Raw genomic sequence first — 18,925 nt, forward strand, 5'->3', positions numbered from 1 at the left:
AGGCGGGAAATCGGGGACCCGTCTTATGTGTTGCCGCAATCCGCGAAATCCACATCACGTTACTGCCAGCTTAAGGGAGATAGCAAAACGTGTTCGGCTGGTTGTTATCATCGGCAATTAGAAAGTGGCATGTTATCCCGCCGGCGGCATGCGCCAAGTCAATATGCGAGATACTCCTGCCCTTTGCCCGTTTACGACGCATGTCCTCTGTTGAAGGGTTGATGGACCGTCCCTCCACAACCTGAGTGCCGCTACGGGAAACGCATCCGATGATAGTCAGGGAAGGGAGAGCGCCCCCAGGAGAGTTTGTCATCTAGTTGATTACTTGGTATGTCACTAACACTCTGTGCCTGAACTAATTGTTATCGGATGGCAAAGCCGTGGAACACTGGCTGATAACGTAGGTGCAGGGAGATGTGATCCAGTGTCTCTACCATTGGCGACACTCGCATTGATGTGTAGGACGCAGCTGAACGACAAATGCATTCGTCGATTCGATTGAGATAAAATAGGCAACATAAATATAAATGAGACTCCTATAATGATGATAATTCCTCGATACATCCTCAGACAATTCCATAGCCATCACGTTTCTAGACTTTGAGGAACAGGAAGCTTCGATTTGACAATGCCGTCACACACCAAAGAGCTGCATTCGGACGTTATCGTCATTGGTGCAGGGTTTGCCGGATGTTACCTTCTTCGCAACCTACGCAAACAGGGATTCCAAGTCCAGGTCATTGAAGAAGGCCACGGATTGGGAGGCGTTTGGTGGCACAATCGCTACCCCGGCGCCCGTGTCGACACTGCCACGCCATTCTATGAGTTTTCTGATCCTGAGCTCTGGAGAGAATGGGCTTGGTCAGAGAAATACCCCAGTCAGCCTGAGATTCTCCGATACTTCGAATTTGTTGACCGTAAGTGGGATCTTAGTAGGGACATCACTTTCGGCGCGAGGGTCACTGATGCAACATTCGATGCACACACCAACCGTTGGAATATTGTCACCGACCATGGCCAACTCATGTCAGCTCGCTTCCTGCTACCCGCGATGGGTTTTGCCGCCAAGACATACATTCCCGATCTAAATGGTCTTGACAGCTTCGATGGATCATTGATTCATACCGCTCATTGGCCTCACGAACCATTGAATCTTTCCGGCAAACGCGTGGGCATCATTGGGACAGGGGCCACGGGCGTTCAACTGGTTCAGGAGATAGGTCCAGTCGCCGAGAAGCTCATTGTTTTCCAGCGATCACCAAATTGTACCATGCCGATGAGGCAGAGGTTGTCGGTGGATGGAGAGCCAGACAAGAGTGGCTATGCAGACCTTTTCTCCCAAATGAAGAAGTCTAGGGCCGGCTTCACATACCCAGTGGTCACCAGGAAGGCCATGGATGACACACCAGAGCAGCAGCAACACCTCTTTGAAAGTCTCTGGGAGGAGGGCGGATTTGCGCCTACTCATGGCAATTACTCAGACTTCATGACAAACCTGGAAGCGAACCACCTGTTCTACAACTTTTGGCGGGACAAAGTTCGACAGAGGATACACGTGGATGACCCTGAATTGATCGAGAACCTTGCTCCATGGAACCCGCCCTACCCATTTAGCACGAAACGGCCATCCCTTGAGCAAAATTACTACGAGATTTTCAACCGAAATAATGTCAGCCTCGTCGCCTTAAAGAAGAATCCCATAGACCAGATTCTACCAAACGGAGTGAGAATGGAGGATGGCACTGTCCATGAGCTTGACGCTTTGATCCTCGCAACGGGGTTCGACGCCATCACGGGAAGCTTCAGCAGAGTCAACTTCCGTGGTCTGAAAGGCAGGTCACTGAACGAAATGTGGAAAACTGGAACTCGCACGTACCTGGGTATGACGACTTCGGGTTTCCCGAACCTATTCTTCCTGTACGGGCCACAGAGTCCGACCGCAACTGCTATCGGGCCAGTCATCTCGGAGATACAAAGTGATTGGATCATTGAGACACTAGTTCGTCTACGGGACAGGGGGCTGTCAAGAATCGATCCTCAGCCCGCAGCCGAACAGAGATGGGGACGTTTGACGGCCGACTTTTGTAGCGCAACGCTTTTATCACACAACAAGACAACCTGGTACATGGGCGGCAACATTCCTGGAAAACAGCGTGAAGCTTTGAGTTTCATGGGTGGAATTCCGGAGTATCAGGATGCCCTTAACAATTGTCACTCGAACGATTTGCTGGGATTCAACTTCTGCTAGTTCAGTCAAGGCTCTGAGTGGCCACCTACCTCTTACTTTAGTTAGCAATCTAGTAGAGGGTTGATGAACCATGATATAAAACCAGGTCTCAAGATTTCCATATTCGCTTCCTATAGATTCAGCTGGACTCCAAGGCGTCACAAGGAAATCAAGAACCCCATCAACCAATTTGATGTGTAAAATACCTAGTTCACCCATGCCTACATGCAAAAGCACCCCACCATCACCGCCATCATCTATTACCTTCTTCAAGTCGTAAGGTACATTCATCTTTTGAGGGGGAAGCCCTGGGACAGAGCTAAGTACAAAAGTTCTTCCTGTGACGGTATTGGGAATGACTAATCTACGTCATTGCCCTTTTCAACTGCGCCTCAACGTATTTTATCTTAGTGCTTACTCGGATCCATTCTGAACTGCAAACGTCATTCGTTAATAAAAGGTGTGTAGCATGGCATGCAAAGGATTGGGCATGACGAGTGAAATCATCGAGTATATAAGTACGCTCGCGCCTCTATGTCGGATCCCAAGTCTTGATGATGCTCTTTGATGAAGCACAACTTGTAGCCGTCAAAAGCCACCGACAGCTCCCCTCGGATAGTATTCGTCTTTACGGACCGGCCTTGGCTTCATGCTACGGCACTTAGATGGATATGAAGCTCATCATAACTGGTGCAAGCGGCTTCGTAGGAACGGAGTTGCTTAAACAGAGTCTTCGTATCCCTGCAATAAAGACAGTCATTGCTCTTACTCGACAACCGCTGAGGATATCAGCAGAATCCAGTTCCGATTCCGACCACTCAAAGCTGAAAAATATTGTTGTTGAAGGTTACGACCAGTACTCTGTCGAAACTAAATCAGAGTTCGCCACTGCTGATGCGTGCATCTGGTACGCTTATTCTATATGCTCCAAACTTGACTTTGGAGCTTGTGCTAAAAGTGATCTTCCGTGGGGCGATAGGACAGTGGCTATTACACCCTCAAAATCGACATTATATGACTGGAATGAGATTTGTCGAGTTTGTTACGAATCACCTCTCGCCGGGTTGCGAGCAATGCTGGAAGCCCGTAGCTCCTCGACGACTAACAACGACAAGAACACACCGTTCCGTTTCATATACATGAGTGGTGCCAAGACAGAGAGAGACCAGTCCAAAACTCCAAGCTTCAAGCCTGAGTACTCACTTTTGCGGGTGTGTCAATTATTCCCGCCCTCCCCATTCTTAGTGACACTCTGACACTAGCTCCGGCTTGTAACATTGAGATTTATGTATCACTTTGTTCATTTTGCTTCATTTCTGACGCTTTTGTACGACAGGGAAAAACTGAGACTGCGGTCTTGGCTCTCGCTAAAGAGCATGAAGCACAACTCGATGCCTGTGTTGTCAAGCCTGGGCTGATAACAGCACCCAACGACTTCCTGAAGATGGCTGTTGCGTGTGCATTGTGGTGGACTGTGTCATTACCAAGTATTGGGGTTAGAGAAATCTCGACTGCCATGTTGAACCAGTCCTTATTTGGCTTTGAGAAGGACACGCTTGAAAACGATGATCTTCTTCGTTTGGGGGAAAGTGAACTTTAAGCTGGCCCATTAAGAACCTTACCTTTGAAACTTTGGATGTGACGATATCTTTTTAATTTTCTAAGGGTCTTACGCCACCTATACGAAGACATTCCAACAGCAGCTACATCAGCCGTGTCACGTTGCTTTGCGTATATATAACATGAGTGTACTTTTTTGAGATGCAATTATTACAAACATTTATTCAACGAAACCTGACGGATTCGGCCTTCTCGAAGGCGTATGGAACGCTCGGAGTTTTCCATTCGGGGGATATTTCCTTTTCCCCCTCAAACTTGACCACAGGTCTCAAAATACTCAAGCGCTTCCTGTTGAAGGCACTTGAATCAAAGCTCTGGAACCATTCGCCTTCAGGGTTGAAGAAGTCACCAAGAACCTTTGTCCACCCATTCCAAACAGTCACTAGGAGATCCAGAACATGATGAGCACCTCTCATCTCACCCCATTGGAAGCGCTGCTTGCATTCTGCCACAGTGTTTTCAGGGTAGAGGCCGACCTCTTCGGTGAGGGCATAGGCGTTAACGCCCACGAGACTGGCGTGTGAGTAGTAGCTTCCCCCCTCAGTCGCGCGCCGCTTCAGTCCTAGCATTGCGCCAACCGCGCCCAAGACACCGGTGGACATGTCGGAAATGGGCAAGCTCGGAAGAACAGCCTCGTTGTTCGGAAGTCCCAAAGATCTTCCCGTAACATAGGCAGAGCCAGCCGCAGCATCGGCGATTTGTTGCCAGCCGGGCCGCTCAGCATAATATCCGTCCGGTCCATAGCAGTTCTCGGTGACATACACGATTCCTCGGCCACGGTCACCAGCCATCTTCAGGAGATCATTCAGTCCAAGGCCAAATTTGGGCATCTTATTGATGCGGAACCCCTGGATGAACACATCGCAGTCGGAAACGAGCGATTTAAGAATCGAAGCATCCTCCTCTTTTCGCAGATCGATGGCGATCGTGCGCTTACCAGCGTTCAACGAGAGCTGCATGATGTTGATGTCCGGAAGGTGGGGAGGGTTGACGCGAATTACATCTGCGCCGTATGAAGCAAGAATGGTCCCAATCTCTGGCCCAGCGATAACCCGGGTCATTTCCACAACCTTGACCCCTGCCAAGGGCCGTTTGTCGTCGGGGCTGAGAGGCGGAAACGCGATCGGCGGTGTGGGCATCGTCTGCTCCTGCTTCTTTACATTGACTAGAGGGTGCCTAGAAAGGGACCGTCCCATCTCAGACTCCCGCCACTGCTTAGGCGTGAAGCAGATACTGCCGCAAAATCCATTTAAGAGATTTGTGACCTCCATTTTCTCTGGGCTAAGCTTTGAGGTGCGCTCAGCAATGTGCGCGGCCGCCTCATCGTTGGAACTGATTGGTGCTGATGGGTCGACGCCGATAGATCGCAGGACCGGATCAGCGTTCATGCTGCCGTGAAGAGAATACCATACTTCAGGATCGCTGGTTGGGTAGAGGCCAGTCGCACGGTATTTGAGAGGAGTGTCGGTCCAACCCCGTTCCCAATCAGGCAGAAGGCTCTTGAGCTGGCCTTGCTTGACCATGCTGACAACATCGACACCATCGAGGAACGCAGTGGCTATACAGCCAAACCAGATAGCTGCGTGTGTGGTGTTGACAGATATCAGTCTGTCCTCCTTGTCGACGCCGCGGATGGACAGAATTTCATTTGCAAGCACGCCGGTCATGGCGTGAAGGGCGGCAGCGACAGAAACTGCCTTGATGGGACCGGGGATGACGGGGTACGCCTCTCCGGTAAATCTGACTCGAGAAAGAAGACGCTCATCTTGAGTGAAGCCCGGTGTTTGGCTTGCTATCAGACGAAAGATCCGCTCGGTGTCTTCGGGTACGGGGGTGAAGGTCTTGTCTGTGAAGGTACCCGGACCGTAAACATCGGGAATCCTTTCTGATGCCATAGTGACGGGCAAATTTGATAATTATGGAGTACGAGTCTGAACAAGGTGTATGGAGTTGTGCTGGTTCGAGAGGGATCCGTTCGAATGTGGTATGTGAATGTGTTGATGAAGAGGAAAGGTCGGTTAGCCAAGAGGGTGGTGGATATAAATATGGTGTTCTTCAACAGCCTTCGCCTCAAGAGATATACTGTTGCCAACGACGGGCCTTGCGGATGTAAAGCGGAAGGTGATACCAGGGAATTCGGAAGGACCGCAAAGTGACGCGGTGTGACCGCTATCGAAAATTTGGCCCCTGAAGCATTGCGGGAATATGCAGCACGAAGCCGAGGTTGTGGGGAAGAGGACGGAGAAAAATGACGTTGCTCGGATTCACATCGGTGCCCAGTGTGAGCCGAATGCTGCGGAAATGGGGTCCACATACCGGGTGCGATATCAACGCGAAAGCCGGAGGTCGAGGCCGAGGTCTCCAGCAAAGGCTAGGATTATTAGAAGGGCTGGTACTTGCTGACGTAGCGAAAATGACGTTGAGTCTGCAAGGAGATCATCATTGGCCACTCCGTATCCCGTGTCGGTGTGATGTTCACCTTCTTCCGCTTAGAACAGAATCATGGTCCAACTCGTGGAAATCCATTTTAACAGATTAGAAGTTTTCTGGAACATTTAGCGGCAGCAATGTGGGGGCCGGGAGAGCCAAGCTCTGGCGATCCGGAGCTGGCGCGTGAGTCGCGGACCCGCCTCTCTGATTCCGCGCGCGGAATTATTCCCGTTACCCCGTAAAACGGTGTCTTCATCGGTGTCCACTCATCGGCGTTGTGGGCTCTTCACAGTTCAACTCTTCGGAGTTCGAGACTTTGAGCCCCAACATCGGCCCGGTGATATTCTTCTCCCTCTCGGAGGCGCCGGCAAGCAGGTTCTTGTTCCATGTGCTCACGATGACCCGATCTCTTCATTTCATGATGCTGGCTTTGTTTTCAAGATCAGCCACTGCGGGTAATCTATAGATGCTTGCTATGCTGCTTTTTACCATAAATGTCAGACTTCACCTTTCCCCCCGGCGACTCTGCTGCTCCGTCTTGCTTCTCTCAATCTGGAAATCTTAATCAACTGCAACACTCAACCGTCATTGAATTTAGATACTGCAACATAGCAGCCTCTTTAAAACCCACGCCGTTCTAAATTTTACGAAAGAACTCCCCTGCCCGCATTTTGATCTTACTCTTGAATATGTCACATATTCAAAAGGTCGCCATTGTTGGCTGTGGCTCTATTGGAGCCTCTTGGGCTGCTCTTTTTCTAGCACAGGGCCTTCAAGTATCAGCTTTCGATGTCAACCCTGCTGCCGAAACGTTCCTTCGATCCCTTGTCACTGACGCCCTGCCTATTCTTTCGACGCTGGGTCGTCAAGAATGCCACAGCGAAAGTGGAAGACATTTTTTTCACGACGAACATGGCCGAGGTTCTCGTGGACGCCGATTTTGTGCAAGAAAACGGACCGGAGAAACTAGATTTCAAGCGGAGATTGTTCAACGACATGGCGAACATTGTTCGGCCAACCACAATCATTGCTACCAGCAGCAGTGGCCTGACTTGTTCAAGTATACAGCTTGGAATGGATAAATCAAGCCGGCCTGAACGATGCGTTGTTGGCCATCCTTTCAACCCTCCGCACCTCATTCCCCTTGTGGAGGTAGTCGCCGGTGAGCAGACATCATCTGAAACTATCAGTACCACCATGGAGTTTTACGAAAAGATGGGGAAAAAGGCAGTGCACGTTAAAAAGGAAGTTGTCGGTCACGTCGCCAACCGTCTCCAGGCAGCCTTGATGAGAGAGGTCATGTACCTACTACAGGAGGACGTTGCCGGGGTTGAGGACATTGACAAAGCAATGAGTTATGGGCCCGGTCTTCGATGGGGCGTAATGGGTCCGAACATGTTAATGCACTTGGGAGGCGGTGAAGGCGGAATCGAGTACATGGCGGATCATTTGCTGGGTCCCTTGATGTCTTGGTACGCACCTGAAGATCCTCAAGTCACGGCAGAATTGAGGCAGAAATGGGTCTCAGGAACGAGGCAGGCCGTGGATGACAGGGCTTACAGACAACTCGCGAAGCAGCGAGATGAGGAGTTGGTACGACTCCTGAACGTGAGGAAAGAGTGGGATAGCTATGCAGAAACAAGCAAGAACCCGGTCGCGGAGTAGCATGGAGGGTTGACTCACTGCATGCGAGCTTTTCGTAACTCTCCATCTAGATCTTATCCTTTGATATCCTCAGCATAGACTTGATAGTACAAATGATCCGTCATTTCGGCTTTACTGAACCAGAGCATGCAGCTTGAGTAAATGCTCAAATGGGTGAATGAACAATAGTACAGTCGCCGAGTGCCAAAAGCCCAGGCTACTAGCGCAAGTGTTCAGGCGCAGTGGAATCCGAGTTTTTGGTATGCCACGTTCTTTGCTCATCGATCCATCCTTCGTTCGTAGCAGTGATCTGCCGATTCTACCAAACGCTAATGGCCTCTCTACCGGGGTGCCATGTGGGCGGAACAGGGGGTGGATACCAGATTAGCGGAAAGGGAGGCTCCCTGATCAGTGCGGAATCAATCCCGTTCAGAAGAGGTTGGGTCCGTGTTGCATGACAACAATGTGGACACAATAACGTTGTGCGCGTGTCACGAAGACCGAAGTGCGAATACCGACTTCCATTTATCGGGAATACAGGAGTGGCCGAGAGCGAATCGACACGCAAAGCAGGGCAATGACGATACTACGAAAACGAAAACTTTTCCACTTCGTTTAATGATTCGAAGGCTTTCATGAAAACAAATACGTCCCCATGCAGGAAGTGCCAGGTCATAAAACAAGTCCTTGGTCATATATCTGATTCTAAAAAAATGATCGACCGAAGTTTTTTGATCAACTGACTATCTTAACTTATTGCATTGCCATTCGACACCTTAATTGTAACCCTTGTTGGGCAGGCGACATGGGCTCTCAAATCCAACAACGCCTGTACATCCTGGACACCGACCTATCTCACCCTCCCCAAAGTCGCCGTGGGCGCATCTTATCATGTCTAACAGACGGAAGCGACCTTCGAACAGTAGTCGACAACATGGTAAATCTGCCCGACGGGATTGTGATTGATCATGCCAAAGGTCATATGTACTGGACCAATATGGGATCTAGCTTGAAGTCCAACGACGGCTCAATCGAGCGCGCCAACTTGGATGGTTCAAATCGACAGATCATTGTGCCAGCAGGTGCCATTGGTGTTTTCACACCGAAGCAAATCACCATCGCCAAGCAGAGTATGAAGCTGTACTGGTGCGACCGGGAGGGTATGAAGGTCATGCGGTCCAACTTCGATGGGTCTGATGTCGAGGTCCTCGTCTCAACCGGCGACACCAATGAAAAGAGGGTGGATCAAAGAAGGTGGTGCGTTGGAATTGCTGTAGACGAACAGCAAAACGTGTTCTACTGGACACAGAAAGGACCATCCAAGGGCAACCAAGGGCGGATTTTCCGCGCACCTATACATGCCTCATTCGAAGACCGACTCCATCAAATCGAGATGGTGATCGGCGAGCTTCCCGAACCAATTGACCTCGACATTGACGAGGAAAGTGGCGCTCTATATTGGACAGATCGAGGAGATCCTCCTGCTGGAAATTCACTTAATCGAGCCATGATGCCTGATGGCGAGAAACACGAAACTCTGGCAATACGATTACACGAAACCATTGGTCTATCGTTGGACCAGCGGGAGGGTCTAGTCTACGTGACAGACCTTGCCGGTGGAGTCTACTCTGTTGATACGAAAACGTACAAGAAGACGGTATTATTTTCCGAACTGGGTGACATTACGGGGATCGCAGTTGTATAGTCCCATCAGGATAGCGAGTTTGAAGAAATCAAAATGGAACAACAAGGACAGAGAATCTAACATATGTTCAAATCTCCATCAATATTATGACTTTCGGAAGGCATTGGTGACCCAAAATGAACTGTGCCATTGTGATGAGACGTATCACTAACACGAGATGATTCATAGTTCAATCCTCTGATCAAGCACGACCAGAAGTGGACGACCTCACGCGCCTGGACGCTAAACCATCAAAGCCCAATCAGTGGTCGAGCAACCGCTAGAAACTCTTCAATGTTCTGCAGGAAGATGCTAGGTTGCTCTAATGCCGCAAAATGTCCTCCCTGTATAAGTTTAAAAGTTAGATGTACAACATGAACACAAGAGGTATTGATGGAACCAGGCATACCTTGTCATTGCGCTTGTAAAACACGAGATTTGGATAGACCTTCTCAGCCCACGCTTTCGGCAAGAGAATATTCTCTGCTGGAAAAACCGAATAGCCAAATGGCTTTTCTTTGGATGTTGAAACAGAAAAGAGGACATTTGCTGCTGCTGCGCTCGCGAGAGCACGATAGGGATACATGCTCCTTGGGAAAGTGTCTGTGTACCAGTAAAAGCTCACCATAGTGAGAATTGTGTCAACAGAAAGTGGATAACGGGAATCAGGCCACTCGAGGAACTTCTCGCCAATCCTAGATAGTGTTAGGCAACGACAGTATCTTGCAAGTCAAGCCGTCACATGGAGCTTACCAGGCCAACATGGCAAGTGGGCTTGATGATAGGACGAGGCCAATTGTCGAGGGTCTTAGACCATGTTCCAGAAGATACGACGACCCGGTAGCGCTAAAGTTCAGCATTCGCTGTACGTGCTGTGCCTCATCTTCGGAGATGTTGGCCGTAGTAAGAAGCTCGTCTTGGGATGATGGAGCAAGCATATTGACTGTCTGAGTATTAGTCCAAATCTGAACACCCACTGAAAGTATGGAGCAAATATTGCTTACTGTGGAAGGCTTTGCATTGTGGGTGATTCGCTGACAGAATTCTGGCGAGGAAGCTGCCGATATCGCCGCCCTGGGCAACATAGCCTGAGTTGAAGCCAAGAGTGATCATAAGCTCGTTCATCAGCCTCGCCGCTGTTTCAAGCGTGAGTTCAATATCGACTGGCCCACCCGAAAGTCCATAGTTAGGCAGAGAGGGAACAATGACATGGTAAGGAAGTGTCTCTGGAGTATATTTGCTTTTCAGAATGTCGAGCAACGGAAGAAACTCGAGAAAAGATCCGGGCCACCCATGCAGAAAAAGTAGCGGTAAGGCATCGCTTCTCTTGGAGTAGAGACCAACGAAATGGATGTTTGTCGGTCCAGCATCGACGTCATTAATGGTGATGTTGAAGTTGGGGAAGCTATTAATGCGGTCTTCTTGCTTTCGCCAGTCAAGCTCAAGCCACGCATCTTTTGCTTCAGCGAGCCAATTCCTGGTAGTTCCAAAGTCCTTATTGTCGTGTTTGTTGTACCAGGTTTCGGAACCGATCTTTGAAGCAGAGAGGAGAGATGCGAAATCTTCGATCCTGGAATCAGGAACGTGAAGGTTGAACTCCTCTTGGGGAGCCATTGTGACTCCCGGTGTCGTCTCGAGAGCCACGGTATACTGAAATAGGGTCAAGAAGGTGGGCAGTAGTGGCCACATGTCCTGCGGTTGTAATTGATATTAAGTTGACAGAAAGACTACGAGTGCAGGAAAAGAAAATCAAAGTTCATTCATCTGTTTAACGCACAACCTTATATCGTCAGAAAAACCACACAATGGGAACTAATCACTATCCGTGCTGATCTTTCAAAAACTGTTATCAAATGGCGAATAACAACAAGTTGGCCACCGAGGAAAGAATACTTTGGTACTAAGAACCCCCAATCAGGCCCATAGCAATGAGACTCGGAGCAATGTTAATGCCGCGTTCGACTCGGGCGCTATGGTATGGGGATAATGATCCTTGGACTGGAAGACTTTGGCGAAGGCGAGAGTGGGTATGATCATTAGTCACGCCTGGTCACGTTCGACCGTCGGACGCGGAGCCCGAAGCGGAGGACTGTCAGGATGAAAGAAATATGTTAGTCGTGTGCATATCTCACCCAGGGGGAAATTCAAGCCAGTCAGCTCTAACTTTACGCCCCCGCAAATGAACCCCAAGTCAGGGAACTAATGCTGCGACCTATGGGATTGTGCCAACTATAACAATTTGCCCATGCTCCTCATTGTCAATGGCGTTTCCTAGAATACCAGATTCCCATTGTATCAGCCATACAATATCAACCTGACCAGTTTTAGTCCCGGACCTATTAGGTCCCTAATTACTACGGTAATGCAAATGGTCCCAGCCCCCCTCGCGATAAAAGAGCAAACAAAGATGAAGGACCACACATGAGCAACATGTCCTTGTCTGAAACCGTGGGTTCTGCGATGACGACCTGGGACAATGTCTCCGGCACCCTAACTTGCTACCTTGATAATTACATGTACTTGAGAGAAATTGATCGAGTAGACGAGCCTTTTAGCTAGTCACACGGTTTCCGTGAACCAACAGCTCATACTCGACTCAGTTATCTACAATATTTCGATGAAACGTTCACTTCATTCGAGAGGTGCATGCGTCGATCCTAGGAACTCCAGTTGAGATTGAGCCATTCGCAGTGATGAGTGTGAAGCACTGATAAATTTTGAGCTACGTTGAGGGGAAAGACAGTTAGAGATGCGCTCGGTAACATTGCGCCGCCATTTCCGAGACACTATCGACCTTCCCATGACTTTTGAAGCATTTCCCTCACCCCAGTAACCTTTAGGTGTGGAAATACCTGATTCAGGACCCTATCCTTTGGGAAATCGAAGAGACCTTCAGTGACCCAGAAACCAAAGGTGGAGAATAGCTGTTGAGTCCACTGTTTCGGGAAATACGAGTATGCAGCAACCTGGCCTGGCAGCTCCGTGATCTCGCCAGATTGGAGCTTCTGAACGCTATCGTATGTCACATGAAATTTCTTCCCTATCAACAATCAAAGTCTTAGTAAGTCGATCATCATGTACTTTAGGGAACTAGATATCACCTCCACGAGCCTCTTCGGCAATTCCAATGAATTCTTCCCAGGTCATTTCGTCGCCAATGAGATATGTGTCGTGCTCCCAAGTGGCTAGGTCGAGAGCTTCCACGACGAATCTGGCGACGTCTTTGGTATAGGTGAATGTCATTTTTTGTTTTCCATCTCCAGGTATGGATGCTCGCCTGTTGGCCATGTCAACAACAAAGGTTGTTTGCGGAATATAGGTCTCGATATGGGGCATTGCGTAATAGTCGAGGAACCACCCGCAATTGAATGCTGTCCATTCAAGTCGCGATTTTTCCAGCTCTCTGTAAGAAGCAATGTGCTGGAACCCGTGTGGCAAAAGACTCAAATAGCTAGAAAGACTCTGGTTAAGTAGGTGCATACTTTTCAGACAAGCACGCAGCGACTAGAGTTCACTCACTGAGTAGACGGTCTCACTGCCCAGCTACTACTAATGAAACGCTGCGTAGAACTGCTCTTATCGGCTGCTTGAATGAGGTTGACTTGAGCCTGGCCAACTCCAATGATGTGGAGGGCTAGAGCTGATATCACCGTGTGGATCTCGTGGGTTTCCAAGGTCGTCTGCAGGGACGTTCTGTCGTCGTAATCAACTGCCACAACAGGAACTCCAGCTTCATCTTCTGCCGCTTCCTGTTTACGAATGACTATTGTAAGCACAAACGAATTTATAAAAGGGAAAAGGCTTCTTGGAAACACGATCATGGCGTACCGTACGAGAGAGGATGATGGTGGAGTGTCTCGGATCGTTTTTGAGTGCATCCACAATGCTACGCCCAACGCCGCCAGTTCCTCCGGCAATGGCAATGTTCACCATGTTGAGATTCGCCGTATCAGATGACGTGTGACGTAGAGAAAGAAATGAACTCCAGTCGTGGAAACCCAAAAGAAAACTTGAATTTGGCGGGTTGGTTTGCCGTCAAGCTGGACTTTTGACCAAGTATTTTGGGACGCTTAGAATTCAATTTAATAGGCGTAGTCTTCGGTCGAACTTCGTCCGTATAATTCCCCCACAAGAGCGTAGATGGAGCTGAAACTTGACACCCCCCGCCCGCACACCTCAGCCGCATGACGGTCAACAAAGCAGGTGGCAGAATTGGGCGTTGCAGGACGGATTGATAATTAGACCGTCGGTAAGATTGAAATCAGCTACCCATGTGATCGTCCTAACTGACTGGCCACTTTCACGACGCAACACCTCCTGGGAAAGATTTTGCAAGGGCTGTTGTATGAAATAATAGGCCAAGACAGTCTACGGACAATATTTAACCATATCCGTAACTATTTTAGAATGAATCGAAGTTCAGACCGTCGTATGATGACTCAACCGAGGCTATGAGCGTAATCACCAACGGTCGCACTTGTTGCATCAAGGTCACCGCAATGATCCTTTTAAGTGGTTTACGTTGACGTAAATCTACCTCAGGCTGCGAGAACACCAACGCCGAACTGCCCTAGTTCGATGGTAAAAACACCATCAGGGTCTCCAGAAACTTCCAGCACAGCGGGCGCGGAAACGAGCGTGGGATTTTCGACCGAGTTAGCATCATCAGGGCTGGCAGTGATTGAGGTAAACGATCCCTTAACGTCAGCCTTGCCAGGGATTTGTATGCGAATCTCGGTCGAGTTGGAAGCATAGTTGGCGAGTTTTACGATCACTTGGCCCTCTCCTTTAATGCTTGCTGCCCACCAGACTAGGTAGACAAGAATTTCGTGGTCAGTTGCTGTCAAAGGCTTGAGAGTAGTGAGCGAACTGAACTCACCAGGGTTGAGCTCTGCATCAGCTGTAACGGGGACAACAACATCGCCATGGTTATTGGCAAACATCCTTTTGACGTGATAAGATGGAGTATAAACGATGCCATCGGGTTTGTTAGTAAAGGGAATGAGGTTGGGCTAGCCAAGACAAGTCAGCTTAACATGTATATACAGTGAGAGAATCAGTATCTTACCGTCCATTGGCCGTTGACAGGGTCGTAATTCTGTAGTGTAGGTGCGTAGGCAGCTAGTTTGATCACATCCGCGTTACGCTCCCAACCCATCATATAGACTGCCTCGGAGCAGGCGCCTCGCATGTCGGACCATTTGACGCCCCACCTGGCGTATTCACCGATGAACACGGGATGAGCGCGATCCCAGTCGTCATAAAAGTCATATGCGTTGATGTAATTGTCCGGCACATTGTAGTCGTGGAAGTCAAGCCATGCGCCTTCGGGGATTGGGTCCGGCAGACAGGCTCGGTCAGACGTAGAGGTAAGGACAGTTATTTGCGGATATGCTTCCTTGATAGCATCGAAAAATTGCACAAAGCGCTGCTTATAAGACTCACAGCCGCCGGCGAGGTTGTCCTCGTTCCCAACCTCGACGAAGTTGAGCTGGTACGGCTCTGGGTGTCCCAGAGACGCGCGAAGTGCCCCACCTGACGTTTTGATGTCACCAATGACGAACTAAGGCGTTCTTTAGCAAGTACCTGATGCGTAGTAACGTAGGTAGACAACATACCTCAATCTCACGGATTGCGTCTTCAACATACGGCTCAAGCTCATCTCCTACTAATGGTGGGAGTCCCGCAAGTCCGAGACCGGCCCATACGTCCAGGATAGGCTCCAAGGACATGTCCTCACACCACTGCAAGTATTCCATGAGGCCAAGGCCGTCAGTGTTGGCATATCCCCAAGTCCCTATATAAGTGCCAAGAACATCAGTCGGTTGCCTCACATTGCAGTAACATCAAGGTGCAGCGAGGCCCTACCCCAACGTCCTGGTCGAGATTCAAGAGAACCTATTGTTTCATTCCATTTCCAGCGGTCATGCGGGCCGCCTCCCTCACTGTATAATAGGTAGTTAGTGATTGGATCTTGGACTTGCAGTTGATAAGGATACCGAGGCAACTCACAGATTGTTACCCCCAGGGAATCTCAGAAACTGGGGTTTGAGATCTACAAGGGCTTCGGATAGATCGACTGTCAAGCCGTTCTCTCTACCTTTGAAAGTAGGAGGAAACAAGGTCGGGTAACCAAGATTGATACTTCCGCTAGTCAGAGTCTCGGCCAAGATCTCGAAAACCCAGAGATTGTTCCCATCGGCGGCGGCTGTCGTCCAGAATCCGGCTTCATATCGCGTCCATGAATCGGCCTTGGAGTCGACGGGAATGATAGCCCAGCCATGTTCGACATCAGTCTCATTGCTTAGAAGACGGATCTTGACATTGCCCTGAAAATCACCACGAAGCCAGAAAGTGGTGTTGTAGTATCCGCCGTTCACGATGATGCCTCTGTAGCCAGGGTTCGCAACGCCAGTGAATCCACCAGCGCCGGTGGGGATTGTGATTTTGAGGGATGAAGTAATGGCGTCAGTCAGTGGTGTTTGGGCATCATGGGAGATTTCCGCCGCGCCATAATGAACTGTCCAGGGGTCGAGGGTAGTCACACCGCCTTGAAATGCGTTATTTCGTAGTTGCTGTGAATAGAGACCTATCACCGGTTTTAGCTAATTGTTATGTTTGACGGGCCAGGGGTCAACTGTACCTCCGTCACCACTGTTGCTGATATCCTCAAACATAAGACCGTGGAGCAAAGGGCTTAACTCATGGCCAGGACTTCCAGTATCAACCTGAAGCAGGAGTGCCCCTGCCACAGTAGCTGTAGCTACGATGCTAAAGAATTGAGAACAGTGCATGGCTTAGCTTGAAGTCAAAGTCTTGAGAGATGAAGGTTGCTACCAGGATTAACTCAGTCACAAAGCAGCCAGTATTCTTACTATATATCACCGATCAATATTGCCAACCATGACTCAAGATACTTTCATGTATTGGATACGCTCCAATGGCGCTTAGACGTCTGGCATATCATCTGGCAACTGACAACTTACGAGTTCCAATTACTGGGAAGAAGAAGGCAACAGGGTCGAAAGAGGAATGAAAGGCATCACTGTTGCCCATCGCCATCGTGATTGGTGGCGAAAAAGAACAGTTCGGCTCGAGATCTCTCCGTAGATGTTTCTATGTTCCTAGAAAAGTCGCGGAAGTCTGAATGCAAGACGAATTAGTGGGATTGCCAAGATCGAGGAGCTCGTTCAGGTGGAGGCACATATGACAAGCGACCACCCAGGTGGCCATCATGCCAAGGAGGCATTGTGAAGGAAGGTCAAGTTAGCGGAAAGTCGTGCTCGCTTCTAGCCGCAAGCGCTGATATACGCTCCTCTCCGAAGATTGCGGGTAGCTTTAACGGCAAATTGTGGAGTAACCACGAGCATCCCCTAAGTAGCATGTGGAGAGGTGCTTACTTTGGATGGCGCATACAGGGTGTTCGGCATCAAATATAGAGAAGTTACAACACAACCGAAAACAAAAGTTTACTTTAACATTCACATATGAAGAATTAGTTTACGTAGAAGTATTAGATTCTTCCTGGTCCTCATTTCTCCGCGTCTTATTCCTTGGGCTCGCGTGTCTCCTGACTTGGCTGGGGGCCTCATCCCGTGGGAGCCGACAGAGCCGCTCCAATAATGACCTTGCGTTTGACTTCGCAATGTGTTTACTCCCCGATGAACAATAATTGTCAACTTTATTCGGGAAAAACGGCCGTCTATCCTCGGAGGCCTGAATGATAACACGCCAACTCACATAAATGACTACTATAGATGTGTCGAGGTTGCTGGAAGCCATGCGGATCCTAGCAGTTGCTCGTGTACATGTCAATGGCCCAGGGTAGTGACAAGAACCGTTATTCTCAACAATTCCCACTAATCACAGCTTTATAAATATATCTAGATACTCTCTTCGACATCAGCCTCCTTCAAAAGAAAACTTGAGCTTTATGGCTAAGTAGGTATTAAGCGTTTGTGGTCTCCGTGGATATCTCTTCGTGTTCGCAAAGACATTGGTTGCGCGGACGTTCGAGAAATGCAGCTGATCGCTCGTGCAAAGAGAAGCTACTAGAATAAAAGTCCATGGGGATTAAATGTTTAGACGCAAAGTTAGAGAGCCCGTCAAGTTTGTTAGAAGCAGAGAGGGTGCAGAGGCCGAATCACTGAGGGATGTTGGTGTTTACACTATCAGGAAGTAGCATTCCTCTAAAGTAGAGCCTAACCTCTCTCAGTAGATTATCATGCCGATCAAATGCTAGAAGAGACTTTCTTCCTGTATAATAGATGCTAAGTCTCCCCTTACCGATATCCTCTTAGTGTTTTTGACCGAGATTTACGTCCATATCTACTCAATCAGTAGCAACACCTGCCTTAATCCGCACAAGTGCGCTCTCACTCTCGATGGTACGTCTAAGAGCGGCGTAGACCCGCTCGTCGCGCGCCATGTTATACTAGTGAAAGGGCCTTCTGAACTGGTCAGGCTGTGATCTTAAGATTGGCCTATTTTAAACCAGTCACGTAGAGATTCAGCAAGTCCTTAGTCAATCGACATAATATGTTTGAAGGAACGACTAAAAAACGTCAGGTATCACTGGGACAACATCGTAGACTTCTCGATTGACCCGAGCAGTAGCTTGTACCCCTCGCAACTTCATCTTGACGAGCTATAAGAAGAATACCATGGCAATGATCACGGATGGGTCCGCCTAAATTTGGAAAGCTAAGGTGGCTGAGCGTACTTCCAATCTTTTATCGCTTGATACTTATTATTTGCTCTAGGCTGAAAACACTTACGTGTCGCGACCAAATCCTCATCTTGAATTATTCTGATAGCTTTTTCGTGGAAGCTCAACCTAAAGCCCAATATCTGTCTGCCTATCCGCCGTAGCTTTTCATTGGCAACTGCACGGGGTTAAGTCTTGATGGTCCGACACGTTGAAATTATATAGGTATCGCACAGATGGCTAGAGGTACTCGCAAGGCCTTATTGGGATACATGTAGTAACTGTCCACCTGGAGGTGGTGATATGTTCTCACCTCCTTGTGCGCTGGACAGCGGAATCGTCATGAAATACCTACCTTATGCTAAGAATGGCCAGGCGACCAATTTTCCAGCCGCCATATTGAACGAGGAGAAAGAAGAGACTATGAGTACGTTGATGAAGGCAAATGGACTAGACGGAGCATAGGACCCCCAAAAGAGGTTAGACATCGTTAAGCAGCCTGGCATTGGCTTGAGAGACGTGAGATGCACGGCACCCAGCTAGATGATCGAGGTTTTTACGGCTGCGGCCCAATGTAAGGATCAATGCCGACTGTGTTGGTGAGATGACTCGA

General features: G+C 49.0%; 7 protein-coding genes across 7 annotated transcripts; 3 read left to right on the forward strand and 4 right to left on the reverse strand.

Annotated features, from left to right (window-relative positions):
* Nucleotides 1–628: 628 nt before the first annotated feature.
* HER10_EVM0006757 (uncharacterized protein) lies at nucleotides 629–2,248 on the forward strand (the record flags this gene model as incomplete). Its single annotated transcript, XM_035476334.1, has 1 exon — nucleotides 629–2,248. One exon carries the CDS (start codon nucleotides 629–631, stop codon nucleotides 2,246–2,248), a length of 1,620 nt encoding a protein of 539 aa, XP_035335036.1.
* A 1,763-nt stretch (nucleotides 2,249–4,011) lies between these two features.
* On the reverse strand, nucleotides 4,012–5,742 carry HER10_EVM0007244 (uncharacterized protein; the record flags this gene model as incomplete). The annotated part of the gene is made up of 1 exon (XM_035476805.1): nucleotides 4,012–5,742. The coding sequence occupies one exon, from the start codon at nucleotides 5,740–5,742 to the stop codon at nucleotides 4,012–4,014; it is 1,731 nt and encodes a 576-aa protein (XP_035335075.1).
* Nucleotides 5,743–6,966: 1,224 nt separating this feature from the next.
* On the forward strand, nucleotides 6,967–7,942 carry HER10_EVM0004751 (3-hydroxyacyl-CoA dehydrogenase; the record flags this gene model as incomplete). The annotated part of the gene is made up of 2 exons (XM_035474384.1): nucleotides 6,967–7,138; nucleotides 7,170–7,942. 2 exons carry the CDS (start codon nucleotides 6,967–6,969, stop codon nucleotides 7,940–7,942), a joined length of 945 nt encoding a protein of 314 aa, XP_035334891.1.
* Nucleotides 7,943–8,726: 784 nt separating this feature from the next.
* HER10_EVM0003123 (low-density lipoprotein receptor YWTD) lies at nucleotides 8,727–9,626 on the forward strand (the record flags this gene model as incomplete). Its single annotated transcript, XM_035472809.1, has 1 exon — nucleotides 8,727–9,626. One exon carries the CDS (start codon nucleotides 8,727–8,729, stop codon nucleotides 9,624–9,626), a length of 900 nt encoding a protein of 299 aa, XP_035334774.1.
* A 230-nt stretch (nucleotides 9,627–9,856) lies between these two features.
* Nucleotides 9,857–11,294, reverse strand: HER10_EVM0012085 (epoxide hydrolase; the record flags this gene model as incomplete). Its single annotated transcript, XM_035481488.1, has 4 exons — nucleotides 9,857–9,949; nucleotides 10,015–10,300; nucleotides 10,359–10,548; nucleotides 10,610–11,294. The coding sequence occupies 4 exons, from the start codon at nucleotides 11,292–11,294 to the stop codon at nucleotides 9,857–9,859; spliced, it is 1,254 nt and encodes a 417-aa protein (XP_035335428.1).
* A 1,097-nt stretch (nucleotides 11,295–12,391) lies between these two features.
* On the reverse strand, nucleotides 12,392–13,538 carry HER10_EVM0005047 (uncharacterized protein; the record flags this gene model as incomplete). The annotated part of the gene is made up of 4 exons (XM_035474672.1): nucleotides 12,392–12,645; nucleotides 12,707–13,056; nucleotides 13,125–13,354; nucleotides 13,434–13,538. 4 exons carry the CDS (start codon nucleotides 13,536–13,538, stop codon nucleotides 12,392–12,394), a joined length of 939 nt encoding a protein of 312 aa, XP_035334917.1.
* Nucleotides 13,539–14,143: 605 nt separating this feature from the next.
* On the reverse strand, nucleotides 14,144–16,399 carry HER10_EVM0006202 (alpha-N-arabinofuranosidase A; the record flags this gene model as incomplete). The annotated part of the gene is made up of 7 exons (XM_035475794.1): nucleotides 14,144–14,415; nucleotides 14,485–14,617; nucleotides 14,674–15,168; nucleotides 15,224–15,402; nucleotides 15,474–15,550; nucleotides 15,618–16,194; nucleotides 16,249–16,399. The coding sequence occupies 7 exons, from the start codon at nucleotides 16,397–16,399 to the stop codon at nucleotides 14,144–14,146; spliced, it is 1,884 nt and encodes a 627-aa protein (XP_035335004.1).
* Nucleotides 16,400–18,925: the final 2,526 nt, after the last annotated feature.

The sequence above is a fragment of the Colletotrichum scovillei genome, assembly GCF_011075155.1.
Source record: "Colletotrichum scovillei strain TJNH1 chromosome Unknown Contig00004, whole genome shotgun sequence".
Taxonomy (NCBI): Eukaryota; Fungi; Ascomycota; class Sordariomycetes; order Glomerellales; family Glomerellaceae; genus Colletotrichum; species Colletotrichum scovillei.